At 40.9% G+C, this 15,957-nt stretch overlaps 1 protein-coding gene across 1 annotated transcript; it reads left to right on the forward strand.

Annotated features, from left to right (window-relative positions):
* Positions 1-1,375: 1,375 nt before the first annotated feature.
* On the forward strand, positions 1,376-13,873 carry LOC126384112 (glyceraldehyde-3-phosphate dehydrogenase-like). The gene is made up of 12 exons (XM_050035022.1): positions 1,376-1,468; positions 1,799-1,846; positions 7,662-7,761; positions 8,835-8,944; positions 9,041-9,131; positions 9,321-9,436; positions 10,085-10,166; positions 10,430-10,581; positions 11,538-11,616; positions 11,919-12,002; positions 12,320-12,417; positions 13,473-13,873. Exons 2-12 carry the CDS (start codon positions 1,824-1,826, stop codon positions 13,540-13,542), a joined length of 1,005 nt encoding a protein of 334 aa, XP_049890979.1. The 5' UTR covers positions 1,376-1,468; positions 1,799-1,823; the 3' UTR covers positions 13,543-13,873.
* The last annotated feature ends 2,084 nt before the right edge of the window (positions 13,874-15,957 follow it).

Consider the following 15,957-nt stretch of genomic DNA (forward strand, 5'->3'; position numbering starts at 1 on the left):
GCATTGACCAGTCAGAGCGCAGACCATATACAAAGGCGGACAACGACAGCGACCCAAAAGTGAAGCCAAAACATCGCAATCACCCCCTGGTGGCTGGCTGCAGAATAGGTCATAAAACCCAACTTCTCCATGGTAGTGGATGGGACGTGAGCCAAACTAAAAACTAGTACACATCAAACACATTTTTTCCTAGAGATGGTTTCTGTCATTTGCGGTAGTTTACGGTACTGTATGCTCAAGTGTTTGTTTTATTTAATGCTATAAAACAAAGCTAGCGACTAATCGGTGCATGAGCAAACTTGGTACCACGGAGATCGCTACTGTGCAGATGCTGAATGACATCACCAGAGCAAGATGGCAGCGACCATATCCGGGATGACTCTTATCACCCAGCACATCATCTGTTTAACCTGTTGCCCTCAGGCAGGCGCTACAGGTCAATCAAAGCCCGAACCACCAGACTGACAAACAGCTACTTTCCCTGGGCAATAAGAACTCTAAACAGGCAATAATATGTGCAATACAAGTACTGTGCAATATCAACATCAATGTAGTAATGTGCAATTAACCGACTGCTGGTTTTACTTATTTATTTCTAAATCTCTTTTAGCACTGTTTTATTCATTGCTGTGTATGTGATATGTTGTCATGTTTGTTATCTGTTTTATGTTGTCATTTATTTATTGTACTGAGAACAAAGGAGCAGCACCTGTAATCTTGTTATATTTATATATAATGACAATAAAGCTTTCTAATTCTAATTCTAATTCTAATATTCACTTCTGTACAGTGGGGGTCAGTACAGATGCATTGTCCATCTTTATATACAGTCTATGGTCAGGGGGAACTGGGCTTNATATTTATATATAATGACAATAAAGCTTTCTAATTCTAATTCTAATTCTAATATTCACTTCTGTACAGTGGGGGTCAGTACAGATGCATTGTCCATCTTTATATACAGTCTATGGTCAGGGGGAACTGGGCTTTTTTTTGGGGGGGGGGGGGGCTTTAAGAGACTGGCGCTATAACGGAGTGTTAAGGTGAATACATATCCAGGCAGACAGTGTGAGAAAAATAATGTGCATTTTAAACATTACAGCATGTAAACATGTTCTGGTAGAAGTCCCACATGCAAGTATGAAACTGAAAGTGAGCATAATATGAGACCTTTAATATTAACCTTAGACTATTAGGCATTATTAACATTAACCAAAGTGAGGCTTTAGCAGCAATACTCCTGAGTGTATTAAATAAAACACGTTTTATTGTTTCTGAATGAAAGTTCGTTTCTTCTTTTAGAAATCTGGCTGCAATGTCTTTAAAGGCAGCAGCACGCGACCTTGACATTCTGACTGGGGGCGTGTCCGACGGCGCGGCGGGGGATAAATGGCGGTGAGACCTCAGCTCGTCCCCTGCTTTCACTTCTCCTCTGAGGACTGACAAGACCGAGGTGCCTTCACGAACGGTAACCTATTACTTCTTCTCCTTTACAGTTTGACTGAAAACTTTTCAGACTTCAGCTCTGGTTTTTTATTCCACAAACTGTCTGAAAACGGACATTTTATAATTCCTGAAATTTGTCTTCTAATGAAACTACATGATGCTTAAAAAGTTCATTTTTGATAAATCTAATTTAAATTAATTTCTGCAGTGCTTACCTGATTTTTATTGAAGGTTTTGGTCAAGTAGTGTAAATATAGATATTGTGTATTTGTGGATTTCTTGTTTCAAGTTGTACTTGGTTGTTTTTGAATGAAATCTATATTAAATGTGTCTTTAATTATTTCCCCTACAGTGAGGACTAGACCATATCAGACAAAATGGTGAAGATTGGAATCAATGGGTAAGTTGATGCTTTTTATTTAAATTTTACTCACTTAAAGCTCTCATATTTTACAACTTGTGTCATTTTGTGTAGCAATGTCCTCTGGCATGGACCTCCAGACTAAAGCTCTCATTAGACTCCAAATCACTAATTGTGCAGAGCTCTCTAAAGGGCAGCAGATTCTGTGTTGCACTGGAAAACTTTAAATGGGATGTTGAAGAGGCAGATGTGGGGGCAGGAGTCTTTGCAAACACATGCGGTGGCATTTAATGACAAAACAGTCATGAAATAGGAGAAAAATACAAACAAACATAACAAAAACAATTTTCTTTGTGGAAGTATTTGATGTGTGGCTATCATGATGATCTTCAAGGCAGCAAGTAAAAAAAAAGGTCTCTTGGTCAGCTGCATCCATAATCCTCAAGTTGATCCTCTACATATCAAGAAACATGAAACTATGGCATCCTGCAGTCTGAGCATCCTGTGACTCATTCAGTGGGCTTTACAGGGACCCACTGATGTTCTTTTTTAGCTGCTTTTCCACTTTGGAGAGTAGAAAAGCCTTAATTTCCTAAACCACTAATATTATAAGCATCCAGTAGATGGGGTGTGAAGGTCCTCTTGGCTCAGTCAGGACCCAGGCGATGTTTCTGTGACCCTCAAATGATTATATGAGATTTACTTTGAAACAAGTGAGTAGGGGAGTCAGTGGAAGGAGAGGAAATTCGAAAAGAGGATGTGAGTTAGCAAGGAGATGATCTGATTTTTCTCTTCAGCACATGAAGTCATAAATTCATGTTTTGGGTATAAAGAAAAGCAGACACACTTCTCCATACCCTGGATTAAATGTTGATATTTATTAAACTGAATAACTGGGTTTTGGACACAAGAATACATCACCGTGGGTTCTGGAAAATTGTGAATTTTCAGCATTAGTATTTGTATTATTAATCAAGAAAATAATCAATTGAGAAAATGTAAAGTCAAATACAACCAATAGAAATGTTTAATTAATTTTAGGCTTATCCCTGGCTATAGTCATAGGGTCTGGGGTTTGATAGTCTGTCTCCTAGCATCTACCAAATGAATGTATCATGTACCCTTGAAAAGAGAGCGTCTTTATCTTTTCCCCTTTATTTGAGACTCTTTCTTCATCTAAATGCTGCTGGTGGTGGTGATAGGACAGGACTCTGGACAGGACCCGTCTATTCTCTGGTTATTTATAGTCCGGCAGTGTTGTGGTGTCACGGTTGGCATCCCTCTTCTTCCACACCCTTCAGACCCCTCCAATCCCCTTCTCTGTCTGTATCGCTTCTCCCCTCAGCTGTCACATTCTTTTTATTCTCCCCTCGTCTATTAATAACCCTCTAACCTTTCCGCTGAAGTTCAGAGATCATCCGGCCGGCAGTTTAGAGACGCTGCTCAGACTTAGAGATCACCAGCGAAACATTTTCTCCTCCTCCGTGAAGCAGCTGCTGTGGAGCTGCAGGGAGATTTAGCTCCTTGATCCTGGCCTCGTACCAACACCAACACTGAGCCTCAGAAACAGAAGATGGGCTCTGGTCCATTTTGGCCTTCTGGCTGTTTGGTGGCTACCCAAAACTAACTGAGTGAAAGTCTGATGTCCACTGACAGTTTTCCTTCATGTCCATTCTTCCTGTGACAGAAGGCAGAAATTTAGACAGAGATTTTATAATTGACAAACTTGTTTGCATGTTTTGCCAGTAATCACCTGGGGTTTCCTCCCACTGCAAAGACATGCAAGTTGCTTATTAGAAATACTTAAAAGAACAATAGTTGGACCCTGGCACTGCACTGTGTCTGCCCACTGCCACTACAGTAAATAGTTAAAATTCCTTAAATTCAGAGAAAAAGTTTCCCTATGGGGATTTGTTTAAGTCTGCAGTTTTATAGTGTTATGCCAGTGATTTACTTTTTGCAGAGCGGCCGCAGGACCTTAAAAAGTTTTAATTTCACATTTACTTATAAAAGACCGTACGAAGTTTCAAAAACGATGGGTCTAAAAAGTTTTTCTAATCACATCACTGCAAAATGTTCTGATATAAGCGCTGCAGGAAACCAACCAACTGCCAGAAAAAAGTGCTGACATTGAACTTTTCTGCAAACCACGGATATGTTACAGATCAGCAATGTTGTGGTTAACATGTTGTTAAGTTTAGGCACAGAAGCCACTTGGTTACATTTGGGAAAAGAACATGTTTTGGCTTAAATTACCCAGAATTTTGCTGCACTATCTTGGCAGAAATAGCAGAAATGGTCTCCAACAGTGTTCAGCCATCTCGCCTTGATGTCACCCCATCCACCGTCCCCGTCACTAGTTGATGACAAAGTCAGCTGATATTTTACAGCACTTTAAGAATGTTGATGTGATATATATGAAACGTGTAAATGAAATGTATTTGTGGTTTGCAGAAACATATAATGCCAGCATTTTCTTCCGGCGACTGGGCAGGGAAACATCATTCTAACAAAAGGGAAACAGACTCACCTGCACCCAATGCCCCGCTGGCAACTTTAGGCGGGCGCTAAAACAGAGTCAGCCCTCATAGACTCTAATGCGAAAGGAGAGGTACCGAACTAGAGGCTTCTAGACAGGAGTCTACAAACCAGTGGGTCCATTATTTTATACAGTCTATGGTCTGTAGACAAAACATTCTTTTCATGAGCTGAGCACAAGGCAGTTTCATTGGATGGAACGCTAATGTGACATTGTGCTGTCTCCTATATATCAGCCCTATAGGACGGCATTAGTAGCCTATAAGTATGTAGAGAAAAAAAAATATCCGAAAATTTTAGAGTTTGTTTACTACCAAAGGTGCTTTGGATAAAAAACATACACTGTCATGTAAAAAAATGCTTTTGCGCTTTAGATCACATGACAAAAGTTGAATATGGAACTGTAGCTATGACCTTCCACCATCACTGACAACCTTGTTACCAGGAACAGTTTTAACTTCCTGGAGCACCCTGACCTTTCCTTAGATAGGTCAGCATGCAGAGCGTGTGACCGTCTATGTCACAGAGTTCAAACTGTCCCATACTGTACATGCAGTAGACATGTAATGTGACTCCTGAGTGCTGGAGACATGCGACGTTACATAACAGGAGTCAGTCAGTGCTCAACATGTGAAGCACACATCATACATCACACTGTGGCAGCATTTCTTTTTTCCACTTGGCCCTTGAGCAAGGCACTGAACTCCCTCATGGCTTCATTAGCTTGATAACTATACATAGGCACTTCCTGCTTCATCAAATAGTCCTTGTTGCTGTTTCATGTTGGAGACACAGTAACTTCTGGCACATTTACAGTCATGCTTGGGTTGAAGTCACAGACAGGTTCCTATTATTTCCCAATCCACGAGTCAGTTGACACAATCTGCCTTTTTCTTGAATAAATGCAGTTACGAATGAGTTATTGTTTGTATAGTGTTGACTGAGGTTAGTTCAACATGCCTTGTTCAGTTTATATTGTCACTAAAGAAAAGTCTGCGTGACTGCAGAGGCTCGTCTGTGCTCTGATAAAGGTTAAACAGTATGTTCGTATCAGACGGCCATTATTTCTGTTGTATGGACAAACTGGGCAAAGATACAGATTTCACCGGCTGAACTTTACTTATCATTGGGCAACTCTGCTCTCTGTGCTTCTACGACTGAATTCATTTATTTACTCATTTATTTTTTCACACATAAAACTTGTGAAACACAAGCAGGAACCGCTCAGGATTTGTCAGTCACACAATATTGCACAAGTCAGCCATATTCAAGGCTAAACGCTATCTTTAAAAGTGGTTGCCAGGCCAGACCGGAAAATACAGTTGTCATTTTTAGTCAACTTGATAATAAAAATGTGACATAACATTTAAAAAAAAAAAAAAAAAAATCTTTATCGCAGGGATGAATTAACAAACATTTTTAGGAGTAGTGTTTTATCTCATACTTAACAGAATTTGAATCTTAAGTGTTGTTACTTGTTCATCTGTTCTCTCAGTTTCAATTTTTGGCTGCTAGGACCTTTGGGCTGATTCCCACAACAGTTTCAGTGGCCCTTCAGCGTTGAAGTGTGGGATCGTGGGTCTCTTGAGTGACACAGACATCAACTTTTCCATCATCTCTACTTTCAGAGATGAACTCCAGTCTGACTCGATTCTGCTTAGACAGCTGAATCCCCTCTCACATGCAGCTGAAGAGACTGGGAGAGCTGACAGCACATCATGTCGCATCAGAATGTGGGCAGACCTCTCCTGGTGGCCTCCATAACTTGCACTAGAAATAGCACGCCACCTTACATTGGCAGGGAGCCGTCAGTTGAATCCACTCTGCCAAGACAATTTCCTCATTTATAGGGTTTTGTCTCTGTAGGACAGGTTGAAAGTGATTCCATAGATGCTTGATGTCATGGTCTCCATATGCTGCAAGCTCTGCTTTCCCCCTTATATATTTTGGGGTGCAGGGTTCACTGTTTGCTGTCTCTATTTTATATATGTTGAAAAGGGGATGCACAGATGGCAACCAAAGGCCAGCATTTGGCTGCCAATTCCTCATAACAGTTGAAAATGGCGAACCTGACAACCATTACTATCTCAGGGAGACGCAGGGGACAAAACCCCCACAATATTTAGAGCACCTGCATTTTCCCCCCTTCATAAAAAGGACTTTTATTTTGACAAAATTAAGACATTTACACCATAAGTAATGGAAAAAACAGAAATTGGTGGGAAAAAAAATGCAGGTAATAACTTCTATATTCCAGTACTTGCATTAAATTATTACAGAGTACTCAAAAACTTGCAAAGAAAAAATTGTTTGATGCTCAAAGTCTACACCTCCACAATGCTGACACCTACAACCTTGCTTTTGAGCTCTGATATTGTTTCCACACAGGTAGTTAGAATTTTTACTTGTCATTAATAGTCAGATGGGGGGTGTATTAACAAAGCTAGGACTTTTTTTTCCTTTTAATTGCCCTTAAAACATCGCCTGCATTCAGCCAAAGCTTTCACAGGCTCTCAAATATTCTTTTAAACTGTCAAACTGTGCTATTAATCCCACACTAGTTCAGATTTATCAGGACTGGACCTGAGTGGATTTGGACAGTTCCCCTACAGTATGTTTCTATTTTCCTGTGGTTGATGTGTGACCTTTTTATAAGTCAGTCTGTGTCTGGGAGGTAACTTTGCCCTCGTCCACGTCTGCTTCCTTCTCCTCTCTCCTCCTGTGCGTCAAAATAAACGATGTAGGTGATCATAAAGATCAAATTATAAAGATCTGCGCTGCTCCAGATTAAACATCTTTGCCCTGCATTTGCTCCGCTCTCCAGTTTCGGGCCCCTTGCTGTTTGACCTGCCGTGACGGCAGCCATATTAGGTGTAAACAGGCCTCTGGCTGCCGGCGCCAACCATTGTTATCTTCAGTGAAGGTTGGCAGGCCTTGTATGGCCCTGCTGTCCCCCGCTGTGACTCCCATAATAATTTGTCTTTCAGTGCCTCCTGCTGGTCAGAGAGGGGAAAGGTGGTGTGAAGTGGAAGAAGCAGTCTTTTGTTTTACACATAAAGCTGCTCTAAAAATAAAGATAAAAGAGGTTTTTAAATTATTTAGTTTGGACAAGTCAAGAGTTCAGAGACAGAGGGACCTGAGGGGTTTTGCAGACTTTACTGGGGAGACAAAACATCTCCTCAAGAGCTTCATGTCTGGTTGTCACTGTGTTTTAATTGTCTAAACTGCTAAATAAATGGGGTCTTAACACAGTGATCCCACTGTGATCCTGCTGAGTTTGGCTTCACCATGCTGACTGCACCCTCCTGCATTTCAGATTCGGACGTATCGGCCGTCTGGTGACCCGTGCTGCCGCTCAGGGTGGCAAGGTCGAGGTTGTGGCCATCAACGATCCCTTCATCGATCTGGACTACATGGTGAGAGGACTTCCTTTAGTCTCTTCTTTCTGAGAGGAACAGTTCATCCAAATGGTTCATGATTGTTTTGTTTTTCTCTTTCCAAAGTTGATTTTGGATAAAAGTATATATCTTAGCGAAATATGGAAATGAACAATTCTGGAAGGCAGTGTAAAAGTTAGATTAGTTAGAAGTTAGTTAGTTAGAAGTTACAAAATTAGGGGGGAGACATTTTAAAGCCTTAAGTGGAGACAGAGAGCTGGTGGGTAGTGATGGCCAAATTTTATAAGCCCACTAGATGGCGCTTTTTTTCAACAAAAGATTGAAAGCACATTGAATGGCCATTCTTTGAGCATCCCTTTTTAAACCAAGAGCGCCAACTAGTGGGCTCATAAAATAAAGAAAATGCTTCATGAGGCTTCATTTGGCCATCACTACGGGGTGGTGCAGTTAGGGCTGTCTTGTCCCCAGAGGTGGGGTTTGCACTGGCTGGATTCGGGTTGCTGCGGCCGATTCATTTGCGGAGCCGCTGCCCGCTCTCCTCCTGGCGAGCTAATCAGTTGCAGCGGGGAGTGAGGTGGATGACGTTCTGGGATTCAAGGCTCTAGCGAACATTGGTTATATAAACATGAACCTGAAGTTGTGAACCTAGTTAGCAGAAAGCTAAACTATTAGCAATATTTTCTCTCCATCTCTGAAACATTGTCAGACTCTCTTTAGACTCTTTTTTTTTCACAAGTCTGTCCTTCTTTTTTGGGTTGCTTTGCAGCATAGGCAGTTGTTGCCAATGTTGAAACAGCAACTGTCTAGGCAAGATTCTCCACCGCTGAATCAGGCTTTCACTGAGGGACGTACAAACAAATCTGTTGTTGAACAGCCAGTATGGACGACCTCTCTCTGAAATGACCTGTGAAGGGCCAAAGTCGCCTGTCATGGGTTAGATTTTCTAAAGCCTGAAAACAGAACCAACAGGAGGAGCAGAAGTCTATTTTTATTTTATTCATATAGGTTGTTTTCTGTAAGATGCAGCATCAATACCTGTGTTTTTCCTTGTTTTTTAACCGTTCCTCTCATCATGTCTTCCCCTCCTGCAGGTCTACATGTTCAAGTATGACTCCACTCACGGTCCATGGAAGCACGGAGAGGTGAAGGCCGAGGGCGGCAAGCTGGTCATCGGCAAAATGCACATCATGGTCTTCCACGAGTATGTGCATTTTTTAATCAGCTGTATCTGTGAGTCTGTTTCCAGCACAGTCCAGATGTTGTCTAACCTCTCTTATTATGTGATGTAATCAAACAGGAGGGACCCCGCCAACATCAAATGGAGTGATGCTGGCGCCGACTACGTTGTGGAGTCCACCGGTGTGTTCACCACCATCGAGAAAGCCTCTGTAAGTTCATCAACTGCTCCCAGGCTGATTTTACTGGAAGATGACTATAAGAATGTGTAGTTTCAGCAAATTACATTAGATGGTCTATGATGTGTTTCAAAGCTACATGATTCCTGTATTCATTCAGAATGCATGAAGGTTATCGAATTAGCTATTTCTAGACATTTGACCTCTTGTGCGTCCCTCCAGGCTCACCTGAAGGGCGGTGCTAAGAGGGTGGTGATCTCTGCCCCCAGCGCTGACGCACCCATGTTCGTCATGGGCGTCAACCACGAGAAGTATGACAACTCCATGAAGGTTGTCAGGTGAGTCACTGCTAATTCTGGATATGAATGAGTCACTTAGATATAATTCATTGGCATGGACATTCAGAACAGTACAGTTTTTGTACGGACTGATGGTGAATTTAAACCAGGGTTCCTGTGGAATAAGTCTTGAGAGGCACTGAATGTGCTGATCTAAAATAAGGCCTTAACCAGAGATAAATTTCTAAAATCAAGCTTTTAAAAGTCTTAAAGATGCTAAGACATGGAGAGTAGGATATTATGAATCTGTTTTTTCCTCACTTTGCATTGGTTACACCTGCTTTTTTTTAAAAGCTAAAAGGTGTAGTTTGGTTTACTTTGTTCTTTTATAGCTTCTCTAGTTTTAATCTTAGTTTTATTTTTGTGATGATGACCTTCAGTTTTGGACATATTCATAATCAGAAGTAAGACATGTCTGTTTGGCTGGACTGACGTCTGGTCCTCATGTTAGTGTGATGCAGTATCCAGTCAAGTGTCATCAAACTTGGAGAGGAAATATGTGAACATCTGGATGCTTTTAAATGCTCTGCCAAAAAATCAGATGTCAAACCAAGATTATCTCTTAAGACATACTGTGAGTGGCTGTGCACTCAGTAGTACCGCAACTTTGTATCGTCTGTAACCTGTAGTCTCTGTCTGTCTCCATAGCAACGCTTCCTGCACAACCAACTGCCTGGCTCCCCTCGCCAAGGTCATCAACGACAACTTCGGCATCATTGAGGGTCTCATGGTAAAGAACTCAGACAGTTCATTGATTAAAATTTCATGCAGCAGTAACTTCATTTACATCCTGTTTCACACTGACACCTGATATTAGGCTACAGAGCATCTGAGGACAGAAGGAAAGGAAATTAAAACTTTATACTCACGTTTTCAGAGTTTGAACTGAGCAGTCAAAACTGATGACTGTGTTTGTCATCAATTCATCAGATTATTTTATAGACCAATCATAAATCTATTTTCTAATGTGACCTTGTGCTCCCTCTCTTCCAGAGCACAGTCCACGCCATCACCGCCACACAGAAGACCGTTGATGGTCCCTCTGGTAAGCTGTGGAGGGATGGACGTGGTGCCTCCCAGAACATCATCCCTGCCTCCACCGGAGCCGCCAAGGCCGTGGGCAAGGTCGTCCCCGAGCTGAACGGGTATGAGTCACTTTCACCTTATTTTTATATAGTGTGACATAAGTAAGCAGACCACCATTCAGCCAGAGGATCAAGCAGTCACGTTGGTGAAAAATACATTTATCTTGCCAAAATTTTTAAGGAAATCATTTAATTCTGTTGATATGATTCGTGGATTTGTGTAGGCTACAAGATGATCCCATCAATAGCATGAGGGCAAGTGTGTTCTCTACACACACTAGAAAATATGTTAAAGGGTAACTAAGGTAACCCGATTTTCCCATGTTTCTGTGTGACTAATGGGAGAAACAATTTATGAAAATAGTCCAATACTGAGCAGGAGGGCTGCAGTTGTCAGTTGCAACAGGCTGCAATGTAATCATTCAGGGCAACAGCGCACCCTCAGTTTACATGTCTTAAAAGTGTTTGTTTTTGCCACTGACAGGCTCAGATTATTATTCTAAGTGTTTGACAATATTATGGAAAGGATCCCTAGAGAGACAGACCTTTTAAAGACTGAGGTCTTTTTGTTTAACCAGAAGCAGGCCTGAAATTACTATCACCAAACCTACCAGACTCCATTTAGATAAAATGTAATTTTGTCACGGTAAAACACACTTCCTTCAAAGATGACAGAAACAAAACAAAAGCTACCTTGGTTTGTCTTTCACTTTTCCAACAATCACCACATCTGGTTAGCAATTTCAAAAATTATTGTCTCCATAAGTCAGCTAGACACAGAAACATGGAAAAAGGGGTCCAGGTTGAAAAATACTGAAGTTACCTTTAACAAGTAGGCAGCTGAGTACTTACGGCAAGCATTGGGATAGACCATAAACTGTTTCCTAGCTGAGCTTGACATCTGGAGGTGAAAAAGATTTCCCTGAGGTAATCAGGGTGATCAAGTGGGGAATAAAAGGCAAGGTGTGTTGATGTTTTTACTTTTTGTCTGACTCTTGACGGTCTTGTTCTTACAGCAAACTGACTGGTATGGCCTTCCGTGTCCCCACCCCCAACGTCTCTGTCGTTGATCTGACCGTCCGTCTGGAGAAGCCCGTAAGTATCTCTCAAACTTTTACAATAACATGAAGTTTATTATCGATCACATAGCTATAACAGTTTAACCAAGTGACTGGTTTACTTTGGAACCAAAACATAGCTGATGATTTCCCTTTTCCCCTATTTTACTAGATCTTTATTTTTGAGTGAAAATTTTGGGTCAAAGGGGAAGAATTTTTTTGAAGATTTGTTATTCATAGAACCTGTTATTTAGACTTTGCGGTGCTTGAAAACAAACCCATAGTTTCTTGTCTATGATGTAAATCTTCACCTGACAATTAAAATGTCTCGTTCTCCAGGCCAAGTACGATGACATCAAGAAGGTGGTCAAGGCCGCTGCTGAGGGACCTATGAAGGGATTCCTGGCATACACAGAGGACCAGGTACACAAAATATGTCTAATTTTATTTATTTTTATTTAGAATTTTCAACATGTAACACCAGTCAGCTGTCATGTTCCTGGGAGTGTGTGTGTGTAGGTCCATATGAGAGCCACTAGATGGCAGCACATCTGTAATGAGTGGCAGATCAGGGTGTCCTCACAGCTTTAATTAGAAAACTTTTCATTCATTCTTTTGGCCTGAAAGAACTAAAAGTGTTTTTATTTTCACTAAAAGTCACTGAAAAAATAAATTGCATTTATCTATATCAACTACACCTGTGCACGTATAAACAGCTGTGTTCGCCTCTCTCTGCTCAGGTTGTGTCCACAGACTTCAACAGCGACCCTCACTCCTCCATCTTTGATGCCGGCGCCGGCATCGCACTCAACGAACACTTTGTCAAGCTGGTTTCATGGTGAGTGAACAGCGTGCGGTGCAGCAGCAGGATCATGTCAAGCAGTGTGACTTCAGTGGAAACACTGGTCAGCTGATGGTGCTATTAATGGATCAGACTTTAGATATACATATACAGTAATAAGGTCGGAGGGTTTCCAGCTTTGTTTAGCTGGTGAAGCCATGAAGTTTATATTCACCTGGTGTTCTGCTTTAACAGTACGTGTGCCCATGCTCCATTGTGTTATAACTAGCTGCAGCAATTTTTGGGTTGATACCATTTGTTACACAGATTTGGTGCTATATTTAAACCTCTCAAGAATTAATAAAAATGGTCAAGATTTTTTGGAAGAATTGAATTTTTGAAGCGATTGGATGATGAGCACTTCTGGTCTGGAAACTGCTGAGAAACCATCTTATTGTCAATATACCCATGAAAGCCATTCCTCCTCTAAATGCTTGAGGTTTCTAGCTTGTGGCTGTAAAGTTTCATGGGGCTCTTATTATCCCAGAGATCACTATAGGTCAGTTAATACAAGAAGGTTAAGTTTCAAAAAATGGTCCAGAAAATGGCTACACTGGGGACTAATCTTGTCTTGTCTAATCGATATCTTGAGGTTAGAGGTCAAGGGATCTTTGTGAAAATGGCAATGCTGCATTTTCCCTCACCAAAATTTTGCCTAAATTTGGTACTAATGGATTCCTTGGATCTTTTCACCCTAGCTGTAATACTCAGTCCATTACAGCCTCTTAAAGGCCGTATGTTGGTGGAGGATGCTGGCATCCCTGCTGACTGGAAGAAGTTTAAAAAGCATGTAAAAAGCATTTCATGTGACTGAAATGGCTATAACTGAATTTCTAATAACCTTGTGTATAAATGTATCCAGCTGCATGTGGAGAAAACAACTGCTTTTGACATTTTGTTTTAATGATCTTTGCTCTGAGACAAAGTCAGTGAAATCTCTATAATTCTATCGTTCATGCTTCCCTCTAATGGCACAGTTTTTTTCAGTCATGAATATCACGTATTCCCCACTCTGTCCATAACCTCAGTCTCTGTTCATTGTCTGTCTGCAGGTACGACAACGAGTTCGGCTACAGCAACCGCGTGTGCGACCTGGTCCTGCACATGTTCTCCAAGGAGTAAAGCCCTGCTGTGACTCAGCGTTCCTTCCCATGATTCCCTCTTCCTTCACCTGTAACTGGATGCTGTGCCATCCGGTCCCGGGAGCAAACATCTACGACAAACTGCTACGACCAGCTGATAATAATCATAGTAATCATAATCATACTACCTTTTTATAAGATAAAGTCACCTCTGCTCTGTCCAGCAGTGAGGACTGCAGCAAGCAGTGTTTGTAGAGATGATTTTCCATCACTGAACTGTATTGTACTGAATGGTCTGGTTGCACTAAACATGCACACTGGTTCCTTTGCACTTAAAACGTGATAATAAAGTCCTCAGTTTGTGGAAAGACTTGCAGTTTTTATCGTGTATTTTGTACTGGCTGTGATTACCTCTGCTTAGACAGTAAATCTATTTTTAGATTGCCTCCACCCTGGCAATAGCTGTGGCTGGAGGCATTATGTTTTCGGGTTTTCCGTCCATCCGTCCATCCATATGTCCTATTCTTATGAACACGATAACTTGAAGGATTTTTTTCAAATTTGGTACAACTGTCCACTTGGACTTAAGTGTAAACTAATTATATTTTGGTGGTTGTAGGTCAAAGGTCAAGGTCACTGTGGCCTTGTCTGTCTTATTCTTGTGAACGCCACATCTCAACAACAATTTGAGTGAATTTCTTCACATTTGACTCACCCATCCACTTGAACTCAACAATGAACTGATTAGAATTTAGCGGTCAAAGGTCAAGGTCACTGTGACCCCATCCGTATCATTCTTGTGGATGTGATATCTCAAGAACACATTTAGGGAATATCCTAGAATTAGGCACAAACTTCCACAAGGACTCAATGATGGACTGATTAGAATTTGGTCATCAAAGGTCACTGTGACCTCACAAAACATGTTTTTAGCCATAACTCAAGAATTTGTACACTATGACAAAATTTTACACAAATGTCCAATAGGATAAAATTATGAAGTTGTGGAATTTTACATCCAAAAGGTCAGAGGTCAGCGTTACTGTGACATCATAACGTTTCAGGATATTATTCAACATCGTAACTCAAGGGGGGGGGGCTTTATTTAAACAGTGGGCTGCTAACCAATTTCCAGACAGACTGTTAAGCTGTTCTGTTAAGCATGCCCAGACAAGTGACTTTGACTTTGGTGCAGAATATGAAATGAATTTCTGGGAGATCAGCCAAAATCTAATAAAGCAATTAATTTGTACAACATTATTAGACTGAAACCCAGAGAAGGAGACAGGAGGGATGTTAGGAGGAAGCCAGACAGTCAGTGCAGTTTTCTGGGGAGACATGTCACTCCTGATAATCTCATAGAAATCATTTGTCTCTTTTAATTACCTCTAACAAATGATCATGACAGTCTCACCCCTCCTCGAACTAATGAAAGAGACTTCCCACTTTCAGTCATCTGATGTGCTGAAACATCACAGTTGATAGCCAGCAAATGTTTTCTATCTGCATCATCAGTGATCTACACATAGTGCCAGTTTAGCTTAATCTGTATGTCGTACAGAAAAGTTCAGCTTTATTGTCATTAAAATCAGAATCAGAGAAGGATTTGTTGCCAAGTAGGTTTTTACTAGCAAGGAATTTACTTTGGTTTTTGGTGCATGCATAAAAAATAAGAAGAATTACAATAAAAATATGACAAAGACACTTTTAAAAAGTACTATAACACAACAAATATGTGCAATATAGGTGTTTATGCACAGTTTAGTGCAGTATGAGCAAAAATATTAAGCAGGCGATGGGCTGTGGGTTATAAGAGTCCATGTCATTGGAGGTCCTGGGTGTTGTTGATGAGGCCAACTACAGTCAGGAAGAAAATGTTTTTGTGGCATGAGGTTTTGGTCCTGATGGACCGCAGCTTCCTGTCGGAGGCGGGTGTCACAAAGAATTTGTTCCAGGGTGGGAGGGGCCAGCCACAATTTCCCCTGTCCGTCTCAGGGTCCTGGAGGTGTAAGGTCCTGAGGGGATCACAGACTGAAGCCAATCACCTTCTCAGCAGAACAATGACACACCGCAGTCTCCCCTAATAAAATACAGGATTACACAATTAAATTCAGCTCTAGCTCCATCCCTACATTTATTTTGAGGATGAAATGACAGGATATGAGAGGCAATAAAATAAAATAACAAAAAAAGCATATAAAAGTAGCACTAAATGAAGACATATAAAGCAAAACTAAATTATTGTTATCAGGAATATATGTGTATATACAGTGGTGTGAAAAAGTGTTTGCCCCCTTCCTGATTTCTTACTTTTTTGCATGTTTTCCTCACATAAATGTTTCAGATCATCAAACAAATTTAAACATTAGTCAAAGATAACACAAGTAAACACAAAATGCAGTTTTTAAATGAAGGGTTTTATTAATGAGGAAGAAAAAAATCCAAAGCTACATGG

The sequence above is a fragment of the Epinephelus moara genome, chromosome 22, assembly GCF_006386435.1.
Source record: "Epinephelus moara isolate mb chromosome 22, YSFRI_EMoa_1.0, whole genome shotgun sequence".
Lineage (NCBI taxonomy): Eukaryota > Metazoa > Chordata > Actinopteri > Perciformes > Serranidae > Epinephelus > Epinephelus moara.